At 49.4% G+C, this 22,579-nt stretch overlaps 1 protein-coding gene and 1 long non-coding RNA gene across 2 annotated transcripts; one reads left to right on the forward strand and one right to left on the reverse strand.

Annotated features, from left to right (window-relative positions):
- Window positions 1-341: 341 nt before the first annotated feature.
- Window positions 342-7,223, reverse strand: LOC119506242. The gene is made up of 3 exons (XR_005210957.1): window positions 7,104-7,223; window positions 6,587-6,872; window positions 342-1,125 (listed from the first exon to the last, which is right to left on the reverse strand). It is a non-coding gene; the product is annotated as an uncharacterized LOC119506242 (long non-coding RNA).
- A 10,787-nt stretch (window positions 7,224-18,010) lies between these two features.
- LRRC14B (leucine rich repeat containing 14B) lies at window positions 18,011-22,323 on the forward strand. The gene is made up of 2 exons (XM_037798762.1): window positions 18,011-18,855; window positions 21,589-22,323. Exons 1-2 carry the CDS (start codon window positions 18,011-18,013, stop codon window positions 22,229-22,231), a joined length of 1,488 nt encoding a protein of 495 aa, XP_037654690.1. The 3' UTR covers window positions 22,232-22,323.
- Window positions 22,324-22,579: the final 256 nt, after the last annotated feature.

Genomic DNA, 22,579 nt, shown 5'->3' on the forward strand with positions numbered 1-22,579 from the left:
ATTACCAATGAAGTGAAAAGAAAATCTACCTAATGAAAGAAAATATTTAAAAAAGTATCTCTGATATTACTACAATATGCAGAATATATATAGAATCTCTAAAACTAAATAACAAAAAGACAAACATCCAAATTTTAAAATGGGCACAAGACTTGAATAGATGTTTCTTCAAAAAAAAAAAAAAAAAAAAAAAAAAGACATACAGGGAAACCATCTCCTTTCGAGCCTTCTTCTCCAGCAGGACCTGACATTGGGGATCTCACAGATGCCCTGGGAGCAGGGTCAGAGTCAGAGCCTGACGTCCCAGGGTGGCCCCACACCGGGACTCTCCCAGCAGCCCTGAGGACCCGTACACACAGCAGCTCCCCTAAAACACATGCTAAAAAGGCAAAGACAAAATAATGTGGATGTCTGACATGCTGCAGCATGGATGAACCTGGAAAAAGGCTCAGCTCAAGAGGCCAAGCACCAAGGCCACATGTGCTGTGACCCCTGCAGTGAAGTGCCCAGAAGAGGCCGAGCCCCAGAGACGGGGAGCAGGGGACGTGGCAGGGGCCGTGGGAGGGGTATGGGGGGCTGCTGAAGGGCACAGGGGCTGCTTCCTGGATGGCAAAATAGTGAAGAACTGGATAGTGTGATAGCTGCACAACATTGTGACTGTCTTAAAAACCACTGAACTGCACACTTGGAAATGGTTAACTCTGTGTGATGTGAATTTCACCTCAATTAAATTGCTTTGAAACACTGTTAATCCTATCAATGGCTTCATATCAATCTGGATAGAGAATTAAATTAAAAGTTCTGCAGAGAGATTCCACCTCTTTTAATTACTCAGCAACTACAAAGTTTGCAGTCAGGGCTTGCAAAGTACACAGCAGATACCAGATCCCAGCACTGGGCTCTCGAAGCATGTACACGCCTCCAAAACAATGAGCTGCAGAACCCACTGGGAGAACCTCATTATGAGGCCGGGAGCCCATCACCGAGTGGGGGGATGGCTGTGCACGAGCCCCCACCCCAGCCCAGCCCGTCTGCAAACAGCAGGTTGCTAGAAGCCTCGTTTGAAAGTGCCATGATGTTAACTCGAGGAGTCGAAGGCTTTCCTTTTACACCAAGGCCGCTGATCTGTCAGAACAAAGCAGGCAGAATCAATGTCAGTCCCGACGGTTTCTGCAACAGGGGGCTTCAGGTGATCAGAGCAAGTCTAGTGACTTCAAACCACACATTTAAAACACAATTTAAAACAAACCCATGATAAGATAGCACTTCATACCCAGTAGGATGGCTGTAGTGAAAATGACAGATGATAACAAGTGTTGATGAGGATGTGGAGAAATCAGACCCCTCAAATGCTGCAGGTGGGAAGTAGAACGGGGCAGCCCCTTGAAAAACAGTCTGGTAGTTCCTCAATAAATTTGACACAGAATTACCATATGACCCAACTATTCCACTCCCAGGTGTCTACTCAAGAGGAATGAAAACACAGTTTCACACTAAATATTATACATGAATGTTCACAGCGTCATTATTCACAATCACCAAGAGGTGGAAGCAGGCTAAGTGGCCATCAAATGATGAACGCATAAAAAAAATGTGGTCCAGCCCCACAATGGAATATTATTCAGCTATAAAAAGGAATAAAGTTCTGGTTCATGCTACAACTTGGATGAACCTTGAAAGCATGGTGCTGAGTGGTAGAAGCCAGCACCAAGGCAACGTTTCCTATGATTCTGTTCACAGGAAAATGCAGCTCTGAGAGATGAACATAGCTCAGTGGTTGCCAGGGGTGGGGAATGGGTGTGGGGTTTCTTTTTGAGGTGATGAAAATATCCTAAAGTCGATTGGTGATGGTTGCACAACTCTAAATATACTAAAAACTTCGAACTGTGCACTTACAATGGATGAAATGGGCAGCATGTGAATTGCATCTCAATAAGGCGTTAATATATATAATAGATATAATAATCTTTACGTAACAGGTGGGGGCTGCGAAAAGCTTGAAATGTGTATTTTCCCAGGGAAGCCACTAGGCGAGCTCCCGCGCATCTTCCTCCTACTTCCCGGACGCTCCGGCGGTGGCGCCTTCCCTGCCCTCGCTGATGCCCCCAGGTCCCCCCACCTCGTGGCTCCCACGGCAGCTGCTCCGGGCTCAGCCCGTCCAACTGGAGGCCACGGACAGGTCCGAGTACTCAGGCTGCCGAGGCAGCAAGACGTGACCTGGACACGGTCATCCCACTGCCCAAGGCCGTTTCCCCCCGAGGAGGAGCCGCAGCTGCCTCTGTGCTCCGGAGCCCATGGCCGGCCCCACACCCACAAACAGCCTCTCCGCAGCTGCTCCCTCAACTGCTCACAGCTCTCCCGTCCAGTGCGGCCGGCTGTCCCGTGTGACCCCCCGTCCAGTGCGGCTGATTGTCCCGCGTGGCCCACTCATCCAGTGTGGCCGGCTGTCCAGGGAGGCCGTGCCCTTGCTCCCCAGGAGACCCATCTCCCGCCCTTGTGCCTTTGGGCCATGGCCTCCTCCAGCCGCCTCCCCACTGTCCTTCACCCAGCAGGACCCCGCCTGTCTCTTGCTCCCCCACCACCACTGTCACCCACTCCAACTCTGTCCCTATCTTTCCTGTCCATCTGTCCACACTCTGGACCCGCATCCCCTCCGCGGACCCCTGCCCTCCCCTGTGCAGCCAAGACCCTGGAAGTGGTCAGACTCGGTGCTCCCCCTTCTTCAATCCTCAGTGTCTCCTGCCTGCCCTGCCCTCCCGGGGTCCCAAGCCCTTTCCTGCTCAGGACCCCGCGGGATGCCTTCAGGCCAGAACATGGGGAATCTCCATTTACCGTCCTCCCTGGTGCCTAAACGCGCCATCCACAGGTGATGGCAGGTGGCTCCCACCAAAGAGCCAAAATGTAAAAATGCTCAGTGGTGCACTTATTCATCTTTATTCCTTTTCTTCTTTCTTTCTTAGAGAAGTTGTGGGTTTACAGAACAATCCTGCATAAAATTCCCATACACCACCCCCCCAACACCTTGCACTGGTGTGGGACACTTGTCACAGTTGATGAAAGCACGTTCTTATATCTGTACTATTAATTCCATGGTTTACAATACGGGTCACTGTTGTGCAGTTCAACGATTTTTTAAAATGTTTTATTCTGTTACCATATATACAACCTAAAATTCCCCCTTCTAACTACACTCGGATGCATATTTCAATGCTGTAAATCACCTTCACAGTGTTGTGCTACCATCACCATCATCCATCACTAAAACATTTCCAGTTTACACTGTATCTGACCTTTACAGCAAGATATTTGGGAGTTAAATGATTTACCAAGTCAGTGTTTTCCAAATTTTTCCTTCAATTGTAGACTTCAGTACCTGTGGCATGAAAAAGTGTGTAAAAATATATGTTACATACACATATTAATGTGTTACAATTACTACCGTTAACATTAATACATTATATAATATGAGCATATTATATGTATAAATAAGTATGTATCCATTACACATATCTATATTCCTAAATATCTACATCTGTTAATCTGTATCTATCCATCCATGTCCATATGTGCATGTGTGTGTGTGAAAGGATTAATAGTGGCCAATATATATATATAAGAATAGAAATTCGAACAGCAAGTTCATTTATTAGCATCTCATCCGAAGCTCCACTTTGCGTAATAATCACCTCTAACCTTAAGGAAGACCATTTGTCTTCATTTCTATCCTCATTGCATGTAGAGTATAAATATACACATTTATCTCCGCACATCTTAGAATTTACACCATGGGCTCTAATGAGTGCAAGTGAAGTTACATACATAACATTATAGCTAAATAAGTATTAGTGTCAGTTTGGGAAGGTGAAAACTGTATGGAAATACATGGTGGTGAAAGTTCCACAATGTTGTCAATGTACATAATGTCAAAGAATTGTCCACTTAAAATGGCTAAAACAATTTTTATGTTATGTATATTTTACCACAATTAGAAATAAATAAATAATTTTTAAGAAAGCAATCATCAAATAAAGATGTTTTCAGACACACAAAAGCTAAAATAATTCATTAACAGTGACTGGCATGGAAAGAAACACTAAAGGCTGAAGGAAAATGATGCCAGATGGAAATAGGGATCTACACCAAAAAAGAAGAGCACTGGAAATAGTAACCATGTGGGTATGTATAAAATTTTTTTAATTGTTTACATCTCTTTAAAATATAACTGACTCTTTAAACGAATATAACAATGTACTGTGGGGTTTGTCACATATGTGTAAGCAAAATGCATGACGATAACAGCATAAAGGCCAGAGAGGGGACATGAAGGTTTACTATTGTACGATTGTTACGCTAAATGTGAAGTGGTACAATGTCATTTGGAGGTAGATTGTAATAAGTTAAAGAAGTAGGTTATAAATGCTAGAACAGTCACTTAAACAACAAAACAAAGAGTTACAGCTAATAAGTAAACAAAGGAGATAAAGTGGAATCATTTTTAAAAACTCAATCCAAAAGAATGCAGAGAGAGAGAGAAAAGAGAACAAAGAACATTCAGGATAAAGAGAAAATAGTAAGTAAGATGATAGTCTTGAACCTAAACACATCTTGTGGTGATGGTAGCACAACAATGTGAAATAATCAACAGCACTGAAATATATAGATATGAATGTGGTTGTAAGGGAATATGTTAGGCTGTTTATATGGTAATAGAATAAAAAATATAAGAAATAAATCCATGGAATTGAACTACATAAACAGCGAACCATAAGTTAAACAATAAAAATGTGCTTTCATCAACTGCAACAAATCCACCACATCAATGCAAGGTGTTGATTACAGTGTGCTTTATGGGCATCCCATATTTTAAGCATGATTTTCTCTAAACCCACAACTTTTCTAATTAATAAAAAAAGAGCTAACCATATCAATAATTACATTAAATATAAATGGTCTAAACAACCCACATTTAAAACACCGATTGTCAGATTATATAAAAAAGAAAGATCCAACAATATGCTGCCTAAAAGAAACACATTTTAGTATAAAGACACAAATAAATTGAAAGTAAATAGATGGAAACAGATTTATCATACTGACACTAGTCAATAGCAAACCAAAGTGGCTATATTAATATGAAACAAAGTAGATTTCAAGGCAAAGATTATTATCAGGGATAATAAAGATGATTTCACAGTGATAAAGGGATCAATTAATCATGAATGCAAAACAATCCTAAATATTTATACATCTATTAACAAATCATCAAACTATATGAAGTAAAAACTCATAGAATTGCAAGGAGAACTAGGAAAAATCACAATTTTCTGTATCCAGACTACATAAAGTCTGTATCCAGATTATGTAAAGAGCTTCCAAAACTCAACAATGAGAAAACAAACAAAAACCAACCAAGAATACTTGGCAAAAGATTTGAATGGAAACTTAACCAAAGAAGATATATGGGTGGGCAATACACACAAAAGAAGCTGCTTGATGTCACTAGTTATTTGGGAACTGCAAAGTAAAACCTCACTGAGATGCTACTGTTTACCTATCAGAATGACTGAAAAAAAAAAAAAAAAAAAGGACTGGCTGTCCCTAGTGCTGGAGAGAATGTGGAGCAACTGCAAATCTCACTGACTGTCGGTGGAAACATAACAATCACTTTGGAAACCTCTCAGACTTTAAACATGAACCAACCATGTGATGCAGCCACTCCATTCCCAGGTATTTACCCAGGAGAAATAAAATCACATATTTCAAAGTCTCTACAAAGACCGTCATAGCAGCCCCAAACTGGAAACAACCGAGTGTATGATCACATCTGTGTAAAACTAGAAGACACGAGCTAAGCTGTACTGGCAGAAAGCAGATCAGCCGCTGCCCAGCAAGGGTTGGGAGCAAGAGGTTACAGAGACGCCCAAGAAAAGTCTGTGATCATGTGTACATGTGTACATGTAGCTTACACATGTCCAAATGTACCCATGTGTGCACACAGGTGTAACTTACACATGTCTAAACATACCCACGTGTGCACATGTGTAACTTACACATGTCCAAATGTACCCCCATGTGCACATATGTGTAACTTGCATACATCCAAACATACCCACGTGTGCACCTATGTGTAACTTACATACGTCCATACGTTCCCACGTGTGCACTTCACTGTATGTTAGTTACACCTCACTAAAGCCGTCTGTTAACACAGTGCAAGTCTGCACACCTCGCTTCCCCTTGGAGGAAGGGATGAGCTGGCAGGAGCCACAGTGGGCGGCGGCTCCACCCAGGCAGGCGTGGAAGGTGAGGTGGGGGCCGGCAGGTCTCCCAGACAAGCTCACTGCACAACCCCAGACCAGCTCCACGGCTGTGGCCACACAGGGCTCAAGGGAGACCTGCATCACCATGGAAACCAGCCCCGAGGGTGCGTCGGCTCCATGCCAGGTGGCGGCACCGCATGCGAAGCCCCCCGAGGGGCAGACCAGGTGCAAGGAGGAAGTCTGCGGGGTCTTGCCAGAACCCGGCGGCAGCCACCTCACTTCGTTGCCCCTGGGGGGCCTGTGAGGGGCACGGCTGAGGAACGTACCCGGCTCAGGGGCAGCCCACAGAGCAGCCACTCGCTCCTGGACTCGTCCTCCAGGACCCCAACTGGGCGGGTCCCACTCAGTCAAGATGTGGGAGTCCAGCTCCTTTACCCTCGGCCCTCTGCAGAACCAGCAGAACCACCCCACGCAGAGAAGCTCCTGTGCAACCGGCACGGCCCCAGCAGGTGGACCCAGGGACTCGGATCCCCGCAGGGAGATGAGCTCCCAGAGGCCTGGGCGCTGCGTCTGGGGTGCTACTCCTCACGCCCCTACAGCCCCGTGCAGCCCCTGCGGTGAAGAAAAAGGAGAGGAGGGGGCTAAGGCCTGCCATGGGGAGCTGCCCACCACCCCAGCTGCCCACTCCCCTGCTGCCAAGCTGCCCCCTTTCCCCCACCATGCTGTCCCGAGTACCCCCACCCCCTGGTGCTCCCTGCCTCCCCGCCATGCTGTCCCCACCCCCGTCCCCTGCTGCCCCTGCCCTGTGTCCTGCCCGCGGTCTAAACCCCAGGGCCCGTCGACCTTCGCTGTGTGTTGTCTGCCGTGGGCACCGCTCAGTCACCAGCTGCCTCCTGCTGCCGGGCCCGGGCCGGGACAGCCGCCAGGCCTGCGAGGAGGAGCCCCCCGCCCGTCTTCCCTCCCCCCTGGGGCCAGGCTGCGAATCAGAGGAGGCAGGATTAGGGAACACTCCATCAGCATAACTGATGCTTCCACCGCTGGAGGTGCTAGAACCTCCCAGCTTCACCGCCTCGCGGATTTTAAGGAGGCCTCGCTCTCTAGCAGACCATTTCCATTTAATCTCTGTGCAGAGGCAGGACGGGGCTGCGGGGGGCGGGGGCGGCCGAGGGTCCCACGGGGGAGCGAGCGCACTTGTCTCTTTTCCCTGAACGCCTAGGAGAAACGATCTGCACACCAGCCATTTAATAACCGAGTGTTTCTGAGCATTTGTGAAATGAGAAGGGGCCAGCGAGAGATGGAAGGCCGCCAGACAGCCATCGGGGTGCGTGGGAAGAGCTGCCTTCCCCCAGGGCACCCCCGGGGCGGCAGCCGCACCTCACAAGCTCGCGCCTGACACAGCTCCTCCCTTTGCAGCCACTGAGAGCTCCGCATCCGGGGACAGCGGCTCTGCCCTCCTCGGCCCGTCCCAGCTTCTCCCGGAGACCTTTTCTGACAAAGGCCCCCCAGCCCCGGGCTGCAAACCGTCCTCCCGCAGCAGCTTGACCATGGCCCGTTCACCACGACAGTGAGTTTTGCCCTTGCAGAGCCCCCAACACCTGCCCAGGACCCTGCACGGACCCCCAAGGGGCTTGTTCTGGGGCACAGCAGCTCCCACCTATGCCCCAAGGTGCCAGGTGCCCTGAGTGAGGCAGCTGTGAAAACACGTCTTTTTTGGGTGCATCATCCCAGGGAGGCAGTTCTGAGTCACCTGGAGCCTGCAGGGGCCATTCTAGCCAGTGTGCAGCTCCGGCTCAGGGCAGCCACCCCTTTTCAGAACACCACCCCCCGAAGTCCTGGGGGCCCAGGCCCCAGCTGAAAGAGTGAAGGAGGGCCGGGCTCTAGAAGGGTAGAGCAGGAAAGGCAGTGGAGATGGTCTGTAAACCGGGTGAGGAGCAAGGCAGGAGCATGCCGTGTAGACGGGCTCAGTGCCCCTGGTGGACAAGGAGCAAGAGAGGAGCAGAAGCACGCTGTGTAGACGGGCTCAGGGCCCCGGGTGGACAAGGAGCAAGAGAGGAGCAGGAGCGTGCTGTGTAGACCGGCTCAGGGCCCCAGGTGGACAAGGAGCAAGAGAGGAGCAGGAATGTGCTGTGTGGGCTCAGGGGCCCCAGACAGGAGGACGCACAGAGGGGATCAGGGGCTCTCACCTCCAGCCCTGTCCCTTCCTGGGGACGCTCACAAGACCACCGCCCTCTGACAGGGGCCCCTTGCTGGGCAGGTGTGAGTGGTTTCCCAACATTAAGACAGGCGTGGAAGTGTTTGCGTTCAGAGGGTGTCACCCGGGGGTCTCAGGGACACGGAGAAACCGTCACCACCCTGGGAACCCCTCCTGGGGAAGGACAGCCAAACACACAGGAGGCACCTGTTCCCTCCAGGAGCAGGAACTGGGGGGCTAAGCAGACGGGAATCCAAGTCTCCTGTCACGTCTTTCAAAGACCTTCTTTCTGACAGGACATTGCTGGGTCCACTGGCAAGGCCAGCCTGCTCTTGCCCCAGCTCATAAACGCCTCCATTCCACAGACGTGTCCCCCAGGTTCTGGGCGCAAGCCCCCAGGCCTCCTCCTGGACCCAGTCGGACAGGAAGGCCTGCCTCTGGGGGTGCTCTGAGCCAGGGCTTGGGAAGAGGCCTTTAGGGGACAGAGTCCCACACACCGTGACTTGTTCTCATTAGTGATTTCCCTTATTTTGTCAGAATAAAATACCCCACGGCTTAGGACTCTCCACTGGTCCCAGAGCAGGCAGAGCATTCGTGGGTAGCACCTTCTAAGCCCTGGTACCACCGCGGTGGTTTGCAAAGGGCTCCCCGCCGCCCCACGGCCCAAACCAGCAGGTCAAAGTTGGTTTTGGAAATCACTTTCCAGAGCTGGAACAGGAAGCCATGATTGTTAGTTTCCAGCTGTTGTAAACTGTTTATTTTTATTTCTTTGTTTCAGTACTAACCTGTTCAAAATTTTAAGAACATAAATAAATGGAACCTGTTTTTCTACCAGATCATCGTATTTCTCTTATTTTTACTGGAAATGGAAGTACTGAGTCTGGGAACATCCCTTCAGTCTTACCTACGGAAGCTGGGCTCATGGGACTTTGAAGGAAAACAGCCCTGGGCAGGGACTGGGCCATGTGGTCTCCCCCTTGCCCACCCATGCGGTCTGGGTGCTTGTGGGTCCACATCAGGGCACAACCCCACAGCCTCCTCAGACACCGCATCTGCCTGGGGTGGCCCCACTGGAGAGCGATTCCTGCGGGTGAAAAAGCCTAGCGAACCGCCTCCCCCCCCGCAGCCCAGCGCCCAGCGAGAGCCTTACCCCCCCCACTCCCAGCGCGCCCCTCCTCACCAATGCCCAGCGCGCCCTTCCCCCCCAACGCCCAGCACACCCCTCCCCCCCGATGCCCAGCACACCCCTCCCCACCGATGCCCAGCGCCCTCCTCCCACCTCCCAAAGCTTTTCCTGGGGCTAAAGGGCAGGGAAAATAAGTTGCCAGCACTGTTCCTGAGGGATACAGATGTGATGTGGGGCAAGGCCCTGGGCACTCTGGGGGTGGGGCTGGGGGCAGGCTGCAGCTTGCCCACCTGCCTTCTTCCTCCTGCTCCCTCTGCCTTTCTCCTCTTCCTCCATCTCTTTGCTCAAATCACCGCCACGAGGCTCACGGCCCTGGGCGGGCCTCGGTGACCCTATGGTGACACTGGGGAGGAGGCTGCAGTCAAGTAAGACAGTTAAATGTCAGACCCCAGAAAAAAGTCTAACATATAGAAGGAATGGCTGATCCAGGCACCCTGCTGCTTATCTCATAGATACCAGGTGCATCATAAATTAAGTGTTGAAGGCTGTTTTAGAAATCCCAGTCACAGTGGCACCTAGACCCCAGGGGGCAGACAAGGGAAGATCAGATAGGCCCATAAGATGAAGGACCACAACAAGCCAAAAGGCCTACTTCCTCCACATAGATAATACAGTGCACATCAAAGAAGAGTCGTGTGTTAGAACCTTAGTAACCAGTCAGCTCAGAAATTGATAAGCACTCACCCATTCGAGGCACAGGACACCCTTCCCTCCCCACGTGGTTTTTTCCTTTAAAAAATGCTGCTCTCAGGGAGCAGGAGCCATTTTTCTTTCTTTCTTTTCACTGGCTCCCACCTGCTTTCTTCTGCTTTCTTCCTCTAATAAACCTTAAACTCTCTACTTAAACTACGACTTGCTGCGTTGTGTGGATCCCTGAACGACTCTGACCTAACGTCTGGCGCTGTGACTCAGATCCGGAGGTTAGACTGCGGCTTAAGTCTCCGGCCCCTTAAGGGGCAATGCGGCAGCCTCTCGGTCAACCCCGTTCGGAGACCGACTGAGGTTTGAGTTTCCCAGCCTCTCAGGGCAACGGGGCAGCCTTCCAGTCAACTCCATTTCCCAATCTACAGTCGTTCAGATTTCCATGCATTCAGCGGCTTGAGTCCATCAACTCAGACCATGTTGACGTGACACTGGCTTACCCTCACGGCTCTCAAATATCTACAACTAATTCGGCCCTAGGTAGGTGAATGATGTCTTTCTGCCCAGATCCTCCCCTCGAGAGTTTTGTTTGGTGTCCCCTGGACACCCCAGCCCACCTCTGTGTGGAACCTCGGCTCGCTTTAACACGGCACCCGGCTTCATAAGCCTAGCAAAATCGGAGCGCTCAGTCAAAACTTCTAACACTCCAGGGACGTTTTTCCCCATTGCAGCAATCAAAGTAACTTGGGGGACGCCTTGAGCGAAAGACTGCAGGCAATTTCCTGACCCCCAATGACAAACTGGGGATGCCTGCTTTGTTGTTGCGACGGGTTGTATGGATCTGGGCCATTAGTCTCACTTGAGCAATGTTTTGGGTGGCTCTGTAAGCCTCCTAAGGAGCAGGGGGACTGTGAATCTCTCACAGGCACTCTCCATAAGCCTCTGATGAGCATAGCCCCAGTTCACATCAGCCTCATCCAGGGAAATCGTAAGCCTCTAAAGGAGCAGGGAACCGTGGGTCTCCCCACAGGCGATCTCCATAGTCGCCTCCCACCAAATCCTCCTCCTTCACAAAAAAACCTTCTAAGTCTTCTGCTTTCCTCTCCACAGAAATTAACCCTGAAAAGCCTTTAAGCAGTTTCTGCTTCTTTAACCCTGCAAACCATCCCCCTCCTAACTCCTCTCTAACCCCTTCCGCTCCCCTCCCCTCACCCTTAACCCCTTCCCCTCCCTTCTTGCCTCCTCCTCACCTCGCCCCGCCCATGCGCAGCCATCTGCACACCTCTCCCCCCATCTCCCACTCCAGCCCGCCTCTCCCGGGCAGGGGGTGCAGTGCAAACCCAGAGTGTGTGCAAACCCAGAGTGTGTGCGCCTGGCATAACCCGAGGATAAACGAATAAGGCGAGAACTCCTCAAGTTACTGTCTCCTGCTTTTTCCCTTCCTTTCCCAAACCTACCCCCATTGCTAACAATGTTTAGCCTGATTTACAAACACTAAATTCACATCCCAGTGAGCTGCTTCAATGTGTAGACGATCTCCTACTGTGCAGCTCCCCTGAAGCCTTATCGCGAAAACAGTCACTCTCCCTAACCACCTCCAACAGAAAGACTATAAAGTTTCCAAAGATAAAAAACAATTTTCTAAGCCACAAGTCACTTACTTAAAAATTTCCCTCTCCCCAAACAAAAAGAAACTTATTTCTCTATTTAATGTGAGATCAGGTGATCCTAACTATGTCAAACCATGTTTTCAAATGCCCTGATCCATGTCTCAGTGGCTGGCCCCCTCAGCTCTGTGTCTACCAGCTGCCCAGAAATTGTTCCTAGAGTACTGGGACTGGGAAGTGCAGGTGGAAGCGCCCACCACAGACGAACACCAAATGCATCTGAGTTAAGGTAGCTTTGCAATTGAGACTTTCCCTGTGCTGGGTAAGTGTGTAATTTTTTGATTATTGTGTTCACTTTGCTTTCTTTTGTTTCAATTAGTCTATTGTGTAGTAAGGCTAATTAAGTAAATCCAAAAGTCATGCATGCAAACTCAGTGGGCTTAAGCCTCACTAACCATAACCCCAGATTTGTAGTTCTCCTTTTAAATTTTGTGCAGTTTGCAGTTTGCATTTGTGTGAAAAACCAGTTACATTTAAACAGCTCCTACTGTGTCTTTATAATTTCTTTAGCTATTGCTCAGCCATGGGAAACTCTCAAAATATGCCAGCTACATCTCCCTTAAAAGCTATTCTTAATAATTGGTCTAAATTTGGAAAGTGTCATTAAAATTGTTAATGAGCCATAGATGTAGCCAGCTGGCCTTTATGTATGGTATGGCTAGCTACAGCAAACTGTCTCAAGAAAGACAAAAAGTCTATAAGTTAAAAGAAAAGTTACAGTTTAAAAAAATATGCAGAATTACATCTCTGCTTTAATATAAAGCCTTCCAAAGCAATTAAATAAAAGAAATAATAATGTAAATGTGCTAGCCTATCAGTTTTTTAAATTAAGAAGTCAAAAAGACCTAGTCAAAAGGGTCCTTGCAAAAACCTAAAATTGCTGGAAGGACATCAAAAGTAACTAATATAATTTAAAAATCAGCAAAAGTGCAAATTGTCAAACCAGTGCTATAAAATAACATCTCTACTGAGGAATCTAATAATAAGAACTTTGACTCCCTCTCTCTATAGAGATCAAACAGCTAAGAGCCTTATTGTTCTCATATGCCAACTAATGATCTCTGTTCTAATGGTAAAAAACCAGTTATTCCTTCTAATATAAAAGTATATTTAACAAAATTTCACCCTAAAACACTAAAATACAATTTCTAAATAATAAAAAGTAAAAAGTCTTAGTATAATAACTAAAACAAATGATTCATATCCTCCAAGTCCTATATTAGAAGTTTGTACTTCAAGACAAGCTAAGCAGTTAAAAGCCATAAATATTTTCAAAAAAGCCAAAAGATTGTTTATTACTGTTTCAAAATACATTGACTAAAATTTTTTAAAATATTTAGCATCATTCTAACAAGTTTGATTTTGGAGGTAATATTATGTTGTATAGAAGGTATAAAGAATGTTTTTCTAATTAAGGGGAAAAGGAAAGTAGCTTTGCCCTAAATGACTGTTTAGGAATGTGAGATAAAGCCTGGATGGATAGGAATGTGGGATGAAGACTAGATGGATACAGAAAGTTGCAGGTTTGTAGAGTGGAAAATTTATTTCTGTAGTCAAGGTTAAAAGATAGATACAGAAAGCTGTAAAAAGTTTGTGAAAACAATTATTTCTGTGGTCAAAGTTAAAAATGGCAAAAACTTTTAATAACACTGCTTAACAATAGAACCTCAGAACTTAAAGAAAAAAGTGGTTTTATAAAACAAAATAGCATTAAATATTTCAACCACCACCCAAAGCAGTAATTAATATTCAATGTTGTGGGTATGTGCCTAATAATTCACAAAATATAAAACACTCCTCACCATATTGCAAGCTCCTCACATTACTGTCTCCTGCTGTTTTTATTAAGAAAAAAAGTTTCCTTAAATTACTGAGGTGTTATTTCTTAATAAAAGGTTGTAGAAGTGTTTTCCTCAGTAATCAGTGTGTGATGCAAAAAGTCTCTTTTATCAAAACAACTTCTTGCACTTTATGTTAACATTATTATGTCCTTGATTGTTTATTTAAATTCTTGTATTAAGCACCATTTACTTTTAAATTATTGTCTGTCCCTATACTCTTATTTGAATGGGAGTTTACTTAATGAAACCCAAACTGGCTAAACAACAACCTGATAAGGCTCAGGCCTTTTCTATAGAAACCACAGGTTTAAAGTGTAACAAACAAACCCATAACATGAGCACAAAGTCCCTTTAACAGCCTTGTTTAACCAGTAAATAAAACTATGTTTACTCATTTTATATTAAATAAAACTTAGTAAATGTATAAAAATATTATTTGTCTTCTAAGCTATCCATGCCTCAAATAAATATATCCATCAATTACTTAGTAATCACTGCAGTAAACCTGGAATATATAAAGAAAACTTAATAGCTTCACTTCAACTTGTCATCAAACCTCAAATATTTAACAGTATTAAGTTAGCACACTACATTAAAAAAATAATAAGAGAACACTTTGCCAAGTAATTAATTAAATTAGAAAAACTTCTCCTTGTAATCACAAAGCAAAAGCTTTAACCCATATCCTTCTAAAATGTCCCAAACCTACCAAGGAAGCTGACTTAAAGCACATAAAAAAGGTGGCCATAAAAGGCAGCCATAAAATGGCAAATAGCAAAACCCTCTCAAATACTCTAATTTAATAGTTGTTATATAGAATTATAAAGCTTAAATAACTTATTGCACTCTGTTAACTTTATCATGTCCTTGGTTGTTTAAAATTATTGTCTTTTCACTTTTAAAAGAGTTAAGTCTTTTCCTTAACTCTAATTTAAAAAAATATTTATCTATACTGCTTCAAACCTAATAACTTTTAACATTTTACTTTCTCAATGTCAAACCCTAAAGAATATCTTTTTATTCCCAACAGTTACAAAGAATTTGTTCTTTCACCTTGGAAAAAAAATAAACTACCAAAAAATGATTAAATTCATGTAATAAGTTATAAGTTGCAGAAGAAATCTTTAGCCAATGTTATAAAAATTAAAAACTTCTAACCTTCCTTTGGTTACTGATGTGCATAACATCAAACAAGAATGTAGTACTACTAGTTATAATTTCAGTTATTCTTAAAGTGTTATCTGTCACAAAAACAGCCAAATTTCCTTGTAAGTTACATTGTTTTACTCTAATACTTTTCTAAAAGTGCTTGCAGTTAGCTACAAGTCAAAGTTTCATCTTCAACAACAGCAAAGAAACACTTTTAAAAAGAAGCAAGGCAAGTATATAAATTTTCTACCCATTATCTAACATAACCCTACTAAAAATGTAAAGAAAAATTAGACCTCTATTTTAATTGAAGTGCTTGCATGTTTAAACCAAGCTCCTAGTACTGTGCCTACATGCTCTCTCCTCATCAGTTATTGGTAAGACCCATTTCTGTGGTCCCTAAAGCTATAAGGGTGTCAACCACATCACATGGACGTGCTCCAGAAGTAAATGGACACATGCTGTTACTGCAAACACCTTTTACTACAGACACCTTTGCTTCTGCCTGCTAGAAAAGACTCAATCACTTTGGCTTTTCAGTGGACATTGCCTCCAGACTAGCTCTGCTGCATGGTGCCAGAGGGTGCTGGAGAACAGCCAGTGGAACCCTGGAGCCCACTGTCCTGTTTCCCAGAGGACCAACAATGCTGAGCTACAACTGTACAAAGAAGTTACCTTCCGGAGCTGTGACTGCCAGTGTGATGTGATTGAAACCTAAAAACATAATTAACACTAAGGCCTGCTCTTATGAGGGGACAGCATGTATGGTATTGTAAACTTAACACCCAATGCAGCTCAGGAAAAACTTGAGCATTCATTATTAGCATTCAGTGCTACACATACATACCAAATAAATATAACAATGTCTCTTTGATATTAAATCATATGCAAAATAATAATAATGTTTAAATTATAGTAAACTAAATGCATTTTCTAAGTGGTTAATGAATTTACCATGAAATAGAAAATAGCCCTTATTACCATGGTTTTTATTCTGCTTGTCATTTGTTTGTCTTATTGTTGTCTGTATTGTATCTGTAAGCTTATGTCCAGAGCATCTTCCAAATTAATATAAGAACTTATTAACCCTTGCTCACCAAAAAGAAGTTACAAGAAAACACCTCCGTCCACTTTCCCTTTTATAGAAGATACGCCACCAAATACTGTTTCTTAAAAATAAGAAAATGTTTCATAAAACAGAGGATTTAATTGCTGAGTAAGTCTGAGTAAGTAAGAAATATTCAATAAAACTTTCTCTCAAATTTTCTTTCATTCTTTTCTATGCCTCTACAAGCTATTCTACTCCCCCTTATGAGGCCAGTAATTATCCTTATATTAATTTTCCTTTTTGCAAATGGTCTCTTACAATGTCTAATTAAATTTATCAATAGGTCAATAGCAGCCATGACTAACCAGCAAAACTCCAAAAACATACTACTGCTACAACAAGAAATCTGCTCCTGCCACAACAAAAGCCTCATTACCAGCCAGTTCCAGCAGAAGCTATCCGAACATCAACCTAATAATGCTAGAACTTAGTTTAAAGCAACTCTTACCCAACTCTGTCCATGCCCAGCCGGAAGTAGCTAAGAGATGAGTTCGACGTCCCTTTTCCCTACAAGGTTGTTTTGAACTAAGTTAAAGCATTAACCCAAAATTCAACACAAACCCGTAACAATTTTTTATTAAAAATAAAAGGCAGGAATGTCAGAACGCAGAAAAAAGAGTCTAACATATAGAAGGAATGTCTGATCCAGGGGCCCCACAGCTTATCTCATAGATACCAGGTGTGCCATAAACTAAGGATTAAAGGCTGTTTTAGAAATCCCAGTCATAGTGGTGCCTAGACCCCAAACAGGCAGATAAAGCAAAATCAGATACGTCCATAAGATGAACAACTACAAACAAGCCAAAAGGCCTGCATTCTCCACATAGATAATACAGTGCACATCAAAGAAGAGTAGTGTGTTAGAACCGTCAGCTCAGAAGTTGATAAGCCCTCACCCACCGAAAGCACAGGACACCCTTCCCTCCCCACGTGGTTTTTTCCTTTAAAAACTGCTGCTCTCACATAGAGAGCTGGAGCCATTTTTCTTTCTTTCTTTTTTGCTGACTTTCACCTGTTTTCTTCTGCTTCCTTCCTCTAATAAACCTTAACCTCTCTACTTAAACCATGACTTGCTGGGTTGTGTGGATCCCTGAACGACTCCGAACTAACATTAAACACCATCGGTGTTAGGGTTAGGGTTAGGGATATGACCCCAGAGAAGAGCACCATCACTCACAGGTGCGTTCCCACCCAGTTTCTGCACTGCTGCCAGGTGAGCCACGAGGAGGTGAGCTCAGAGGACAGACTGGTGGGAGCCCAGATGTCTCACGCCATCTTCCAGCTTGAGCCCACTGGTGTGTCCCAAAGTGTGGCTCTAGGCACGGTCTCCAAGGGGAAGGAGGCAGCTTGGCCTGCTCTGGCTCAAAAGGTCCAGGGCCGGACACTTCGTGTAACATCACTTGTCCTTGCTTACAACTAGGTAAGTTATCACAAGCTGGACTGATCCCGGGTCCCAGCTCCCTCACCCGCTATTGAAAGACGTTTCCCTGGCACCCGGATCCCAGCTCAGGGGCCTGGCTTCATTCTATGACTGCGGGCAGGGGTTCAGAAGACAAGCATGGGCAGCGAGCAGGGACCCAGCACACGTGACTTTGACTGCAGCTCCCAAACAGGCACCTTTCGGGGAAAGGGTGTACCGAGTGGTCACCCCGTGGGGGTCGCAGGCAGCAATTCTCAGTGGTGCAGCCACCCGTGTCTGTGGGCAGTTGCAGTGGAACCCTCGGGCCAAAAGGAAAGCAGCTCCCTGTTCACCCAGCTGAGCACCAGGAGGACAGCCCTGGCCACTAGGCAGACTTCCCCGGTCACAAGACCAGAATAGCAGTCAGATGACAGCCCGCTAGCCTGCTTCTGCCCACAACAGCTGCAGCTAAAAATAGTCACGAAGGGCAACCGCCTTTCGGGAAAATCACAAGAATCACCGAGGAGAGAACCCACCCCCCCCACCCCTGCCTGGGCCAGCTGTGTGATGAAGTCGCTGCGCTCCGTTTCCGCCGAGGCCCTGGCCTCGGACGCGCAGGTGGCCCGGCAGAGCCTGGAGAGCGTGGCCCACAACCTCTACCCGCTCCTGTTCAAAGCCAGCTACTTGCTGGAGCAGGCGGACGTGATCCACGACCTGCTGGCGCGCTGGCCGCTGGAGGAGTTCCGGCTGGGTGCGCTGCTGGGACCGAGCGCCGAGCACCCCGCCGACCTGCGCGAGCGCGCCTGCAGGGTGTGCTTGGAGGCCTGCGTGCGCGGCCTCGCGGCCTCGGGGCCTCGGCGGCTGAGGGTGGCCGACCTCACGGGCATCCGCGACGTGCAGGTGCCGCAGTGCCCCTGCGGGAGGACGCTGGGCAGATGGGGCCGCACGGCGCTGCTGGCCAGGACCTGCTGCGAGCTGCAGGCGGAGCGCTGCGCGCCAGGGCGCCCGGTCGAGGTGCTCGCCGACCTCTTCGTCACAGATGGCAACTTCGAGGCGGTGGTGCAGGCCCTGCAGCCGGCAGGCCCGGCCCCGCTGCGTCTGCGCTGCCTCTCCTTCCGGGCAGACAGCCTGGGCCCAGGGCAACTCCTGCACGTGCTGCGGCTGGCGGGGCCGGGCGCGCTGCGCAAGCTCGAGGTGGTGCACAATGTTCGCCTGCACACTGGCCTCGTGGAGCAGCTGCTGGGCAGGGTGGGCTTCCCCCAGCTGGTCTCGCTCACTCTGCCCGCCAGGGCCCTGGACGGCGAGGATCCCCACCTGGCTGCCGTCGCCCGTGCGCTCAGCCAGATGACGCAGCTCACCGAGCTGAGCGTGGCCTTCTCCAACCTGACCGGGAAGATCCAGAGCCTGCTCGGGTGAGTGGGCGACAGGAGCCCGCTCAGCCACGGGCAGGGCAGGGCAGGGGTTCTGTGCACAGCCCCTCGCCGCAGGAGAGGCTCGCAGGGGAGGGGGAAGATGCGTCCCAGGGGTGGGAAAGTAAGACCTATTTGTTTTCAAGGCCAGGAGCCATCACCTGCTGCACCCGCCCCAGGCCCCGCCCGGCCCAGAGCCACGTGGATGCACAGCCCCGACCCTCAGTGAGAGCCCCCAAAGACGAGGAGGCAGTGGTACTTGTGAGGTGGGGTCACTGAGAGAACTCAAGGGTGTTGCAGTTAGTAAACTGTTAGCAACTGAAGTAAAAGGAAGTCTAGGGTAATATCTTTGGAAACGATCTTTCAGCGCATTGCATTAGTTACCTACTGCCGCGCAACCAGTTATGCAGCACCGGGTGGCTCAAGTTAACAGACGTCTCACGTCAGGGATCGCAGCCTCCGGGGGCTGCCTCGGGCTGCTGGCCGCGGGGAGGGGTCCTGCTCCCACGCTCTCTCTGCGCCTTGCCAGTGGCTTCTCCGGGGTGTCCAGGTCCAGCCCACACTCGCAGGGAGACAGGGTCACTGGGCCACCGTGGGGGCTGCCTGCCACAAGTGTATGTGTAACAATTTATTTAAAAATTCGTTTCGTTTCCTAAGCCAGTGAATGGGAAGGTGTATTTTCTACATTTACGGATTCCCTGGGGGCCCACTGTTCTCCCTCCACAGGCTCCCTTCTCCTGCCCCTCCACAGCACCAAGGGCTCCAGGCCCAGGGCAAAATGGGTCCCACACCCATTTACAGATAAGCCTGTGACGCCTGGTGCCTTGGGCAGGATCCTGGGTCCTCAGCCCCGGCGGCTGTGCTGCTAGGGGAGCGTGTTCCACATCCCACACAACCCACTGCGCTGGCAGCTGGAATTCCCGCCTTCTGTCCTGCTGCCTGCCACAAACTCAGTGGCCTTCTGCCCGGGGGGCGGTCGCCAGTGGGGTGCGTCTGGTTGCTGCTGGGGGCCCATGACATGCTGGCCTGTCCCAGGTCAGGAGCGTGTTGGGGCAAGGGGAGGGGAGACAGTGCTCCCACAGTGCCTCGCTCATCAGGTGACCTCCGAGGAAAAGGTCTGGGGAAAGCATTCTGGGCAGAGAGCAGCAGGTGTGAAGGAACTGAGGTGAGAGCCTGAGGGGCCGAAGGTTGTAAGACAGCCCTGAGACCGGGGCAGTGGGAGGAAGTGGGGAAGGAGGGAGGGACCCCCGAGGTCCTGAGCTGGAGGGTGGAGGGTGGCTCCATCAGTTCCACGCTGTGTCCACATGCAGACTGTGTGGGGCGGCCAAGGTCAAGCAAGGAGGAGACACAGGAAACTTCCGGAGAGAGGAGCGTCTCTGCCACACGTTGCTGGAGACTGAGCAAGGCCCAACACCGCACGGGGGCCGGGGGTGTTCCCTAAAAGCCTGGTGGGAGGATTGAGAGGGCTGTGGGAAAGAAGGGGCTTCGGGTGTCCCTCCTTCTGGGGTTCTGCAGGGGAGAGGTGCAGAGGGGTGCTGCGGCGAGGGTAGGTCTTCCTGCTCGGCGCTATGGCGAACTGCGTGCGGGTGGAGACGGCCCGGTAAGAGGCACACGCTGATGGAGCAGCAAGGTCCCAGGTGGGGAGGATGCAGGTGGAGCAGGTGCGGCCCAGGTGTAGTGAGCCAGGGTGGGAGGCAGGTATGGGCTGGGAGGAAACAGAGCAGCAGGGGATGGGAGGCCCCCGCTACATCCTCAGGGCGGTGGGGGGGCTGGAGTGGGCAGAAAAGGGGGGAGCTGGTTCTTCCTGGTGTCCTCTGCCCCCAGGCCTCCACACCCCCCACCCCTGTCACTGCCCGTGGAGGGAGGAAGTGAGGTGAGCCTCTTCCCAGCCCCCTGTTCTCTGTGGGTGCAGTTTGGGATGATGTGGCCACAAGGGACTAGCTGATGGACGTTTGAGCAAGTCAGGTGGGTGCCAGGGGACGTCAGTCCTGGCAGAGGAAAGGTGGTGCCTCTGAGGATCGCAGAGGCTGCGCGTGGCCGGAGCATGGCCTGGGCCTTCGTGGAACTCTTTTACTTGAAGGGGAGCCCAGGAGGCTTTTGGGCAAAGGCCTTATGTCTTGACAGATTCTGGGTCGGGGCAGGATGTAAGCAGGGACAGGGCTGGGAGGCTGGACTGGCAGTGCCAGGGAGGCAGTGGGCAACGCTTCCCATGCAGCTTGTCTCTGGATGCCACATTAGAATCACCTCTGAGGGGCTGCTCCAGGCCACCTCCTCCAAGAAGCCCTCACTGGTGAGCTCCACTTGTCGGGTATTTCCATCAGGACTTCCTTTCTTAGGTACCCATAGAAACTCCTCATTTCCACAGACTCCTGCCTGAGCTGCACCCCACAGCAGTCAGGGTCACCTCATATAGAGGAGGCTGCAGCTGGTGACGAGGTTAGCAACCTACTCTGCCCCTGGGGCACCAGCGCAGCCACAGGACACATGCGAGTGAGTGTGGCCAGGCTCCACTACAACTTACTGACATTTGAATTTCTTATGGTTTTCATATATCACAAAATATTCTTTGATTTTTGTTTTCAACTATTTAAAAATGTAAAAGCTGTTCTTAGCTCAGGGGCTGTAGGAAATCGGGCTGCAGGCTCCTGTGTCTGGAGGGCTGTGGTTGTCGCCTCTCAGAGCTCCTGCCTGGGACCCCTCACCTGTGCTCTTCTCTTTCTCCTCTTTACCCCGCAGCCCCCTCCAGACCCCGCTGAGAGCCCTGGACCTGGGCAACTGCGCCCTGAACCACGCGGACATGGCCTTCCTGGCGAGCTGCCCCCATGCTTCCCGCCTGGAGGTGCTGGACCTCAGCGGGCACGAGCTGGCCGGTCTGTACCCGGCGACGTTCTGCAGGCTGCTGGGCCGCGCGGCCGGGACGCTGAGGGTGCTCACGCTGGAGGAGTGCGGCATCGCAGACAGCCACGTGAGCGTGGTAGCCCTGGCCCTGAGCCCCTGCCTGGCGCTCCAGGAGCTCAGGTTCCTCGGGAACCCGCTGTCCGCCCGCGCCCTGGAGCGCCTCTTTGCGGCCTTGTGCGCGCTGCCCGAGCTGCGGTGCGTGGAGTTCCCGGTGCCCAAGGACTGCTATCCCGAGGGCGCCGCCTACCCGGAAGACCCGGGGGCATCCGGGTTCGACCGGCAGAAATACGATCTGATTGCTGAGCAGCTCCGCGCGCTGCTGCTGCGCGCCGGCCGGGAGGACATCCGCATCTCCTCGCCACTCTTCGGAAGTTTCGACCCGGACATTCAAGAAACGAGCAACGAACTTGGAGCTTTCTTGTTACAAGCTTTCAAAAGCGCTCTGGAGAAGTTTTCTAGGGCACTGAAGCAGATGGAGTAGGTCCCTGGCGCCGGCCTGGATCGAGGCTGAGCCCAGCCTTCCCTCCACCATCGAGGCACTTGCCGGGTGGAAACGGGCCTGGCTTAGGGTTAGGCGGTGGGAGTGTGCCTGGTGGGGGGTGCCCACGACGTGCTACTCAGCCCGGGAGATCCTGGAGCCGGGTGCAGCCGCGTCTCGGGGAGAACCACTGTCCTGACCACGGAGTACCGGGCCGGCGGCTCTACGGCAGAGAGAAGGGAGGTCGTGGCACAGCGGGCCCATGTGAGACCGGGAAAACGAGAGAAAACCACAGGTTGCATATAAGCGAGAAGCGCTGGAGCAACAAACCACCAAGAGAGAACAGAGAGT

The sequence above is a fragment of the Choloepus didactylus genome, chromosome 11, assembly GCF_015220235.1.
Source record: "Choloepus didactylus isolate mChoDid1 chromosome 11, mChoDid1.pri, whole genome shotgun sequence".
In the NCBI taxonomy this organism is placed as follows: Eukaryota; Metazoa; Chordata; class Mammalia; order Pilosa; family Megalonychidae; genus Choloepus; species Choloepus didactylus.

Bases quoted from the DNA above. Each gene is read 5' to 3' on its own strand.
- LRRC14B (XM_037798762.1), top strand. From the start codon at position 18,011: ATGAAGTCGCTGCGCTCCGTTTCCGCCGAGGCCCTGGCCTCGGACGCG. The intron at 18,856-21,588 runs GTGAGTGGGCGA...TTTACCCCGCAG, and splicing joins AAGATCCAGAGCCTGCTCGG to CCCCCTCCAGACCCCGCTGA.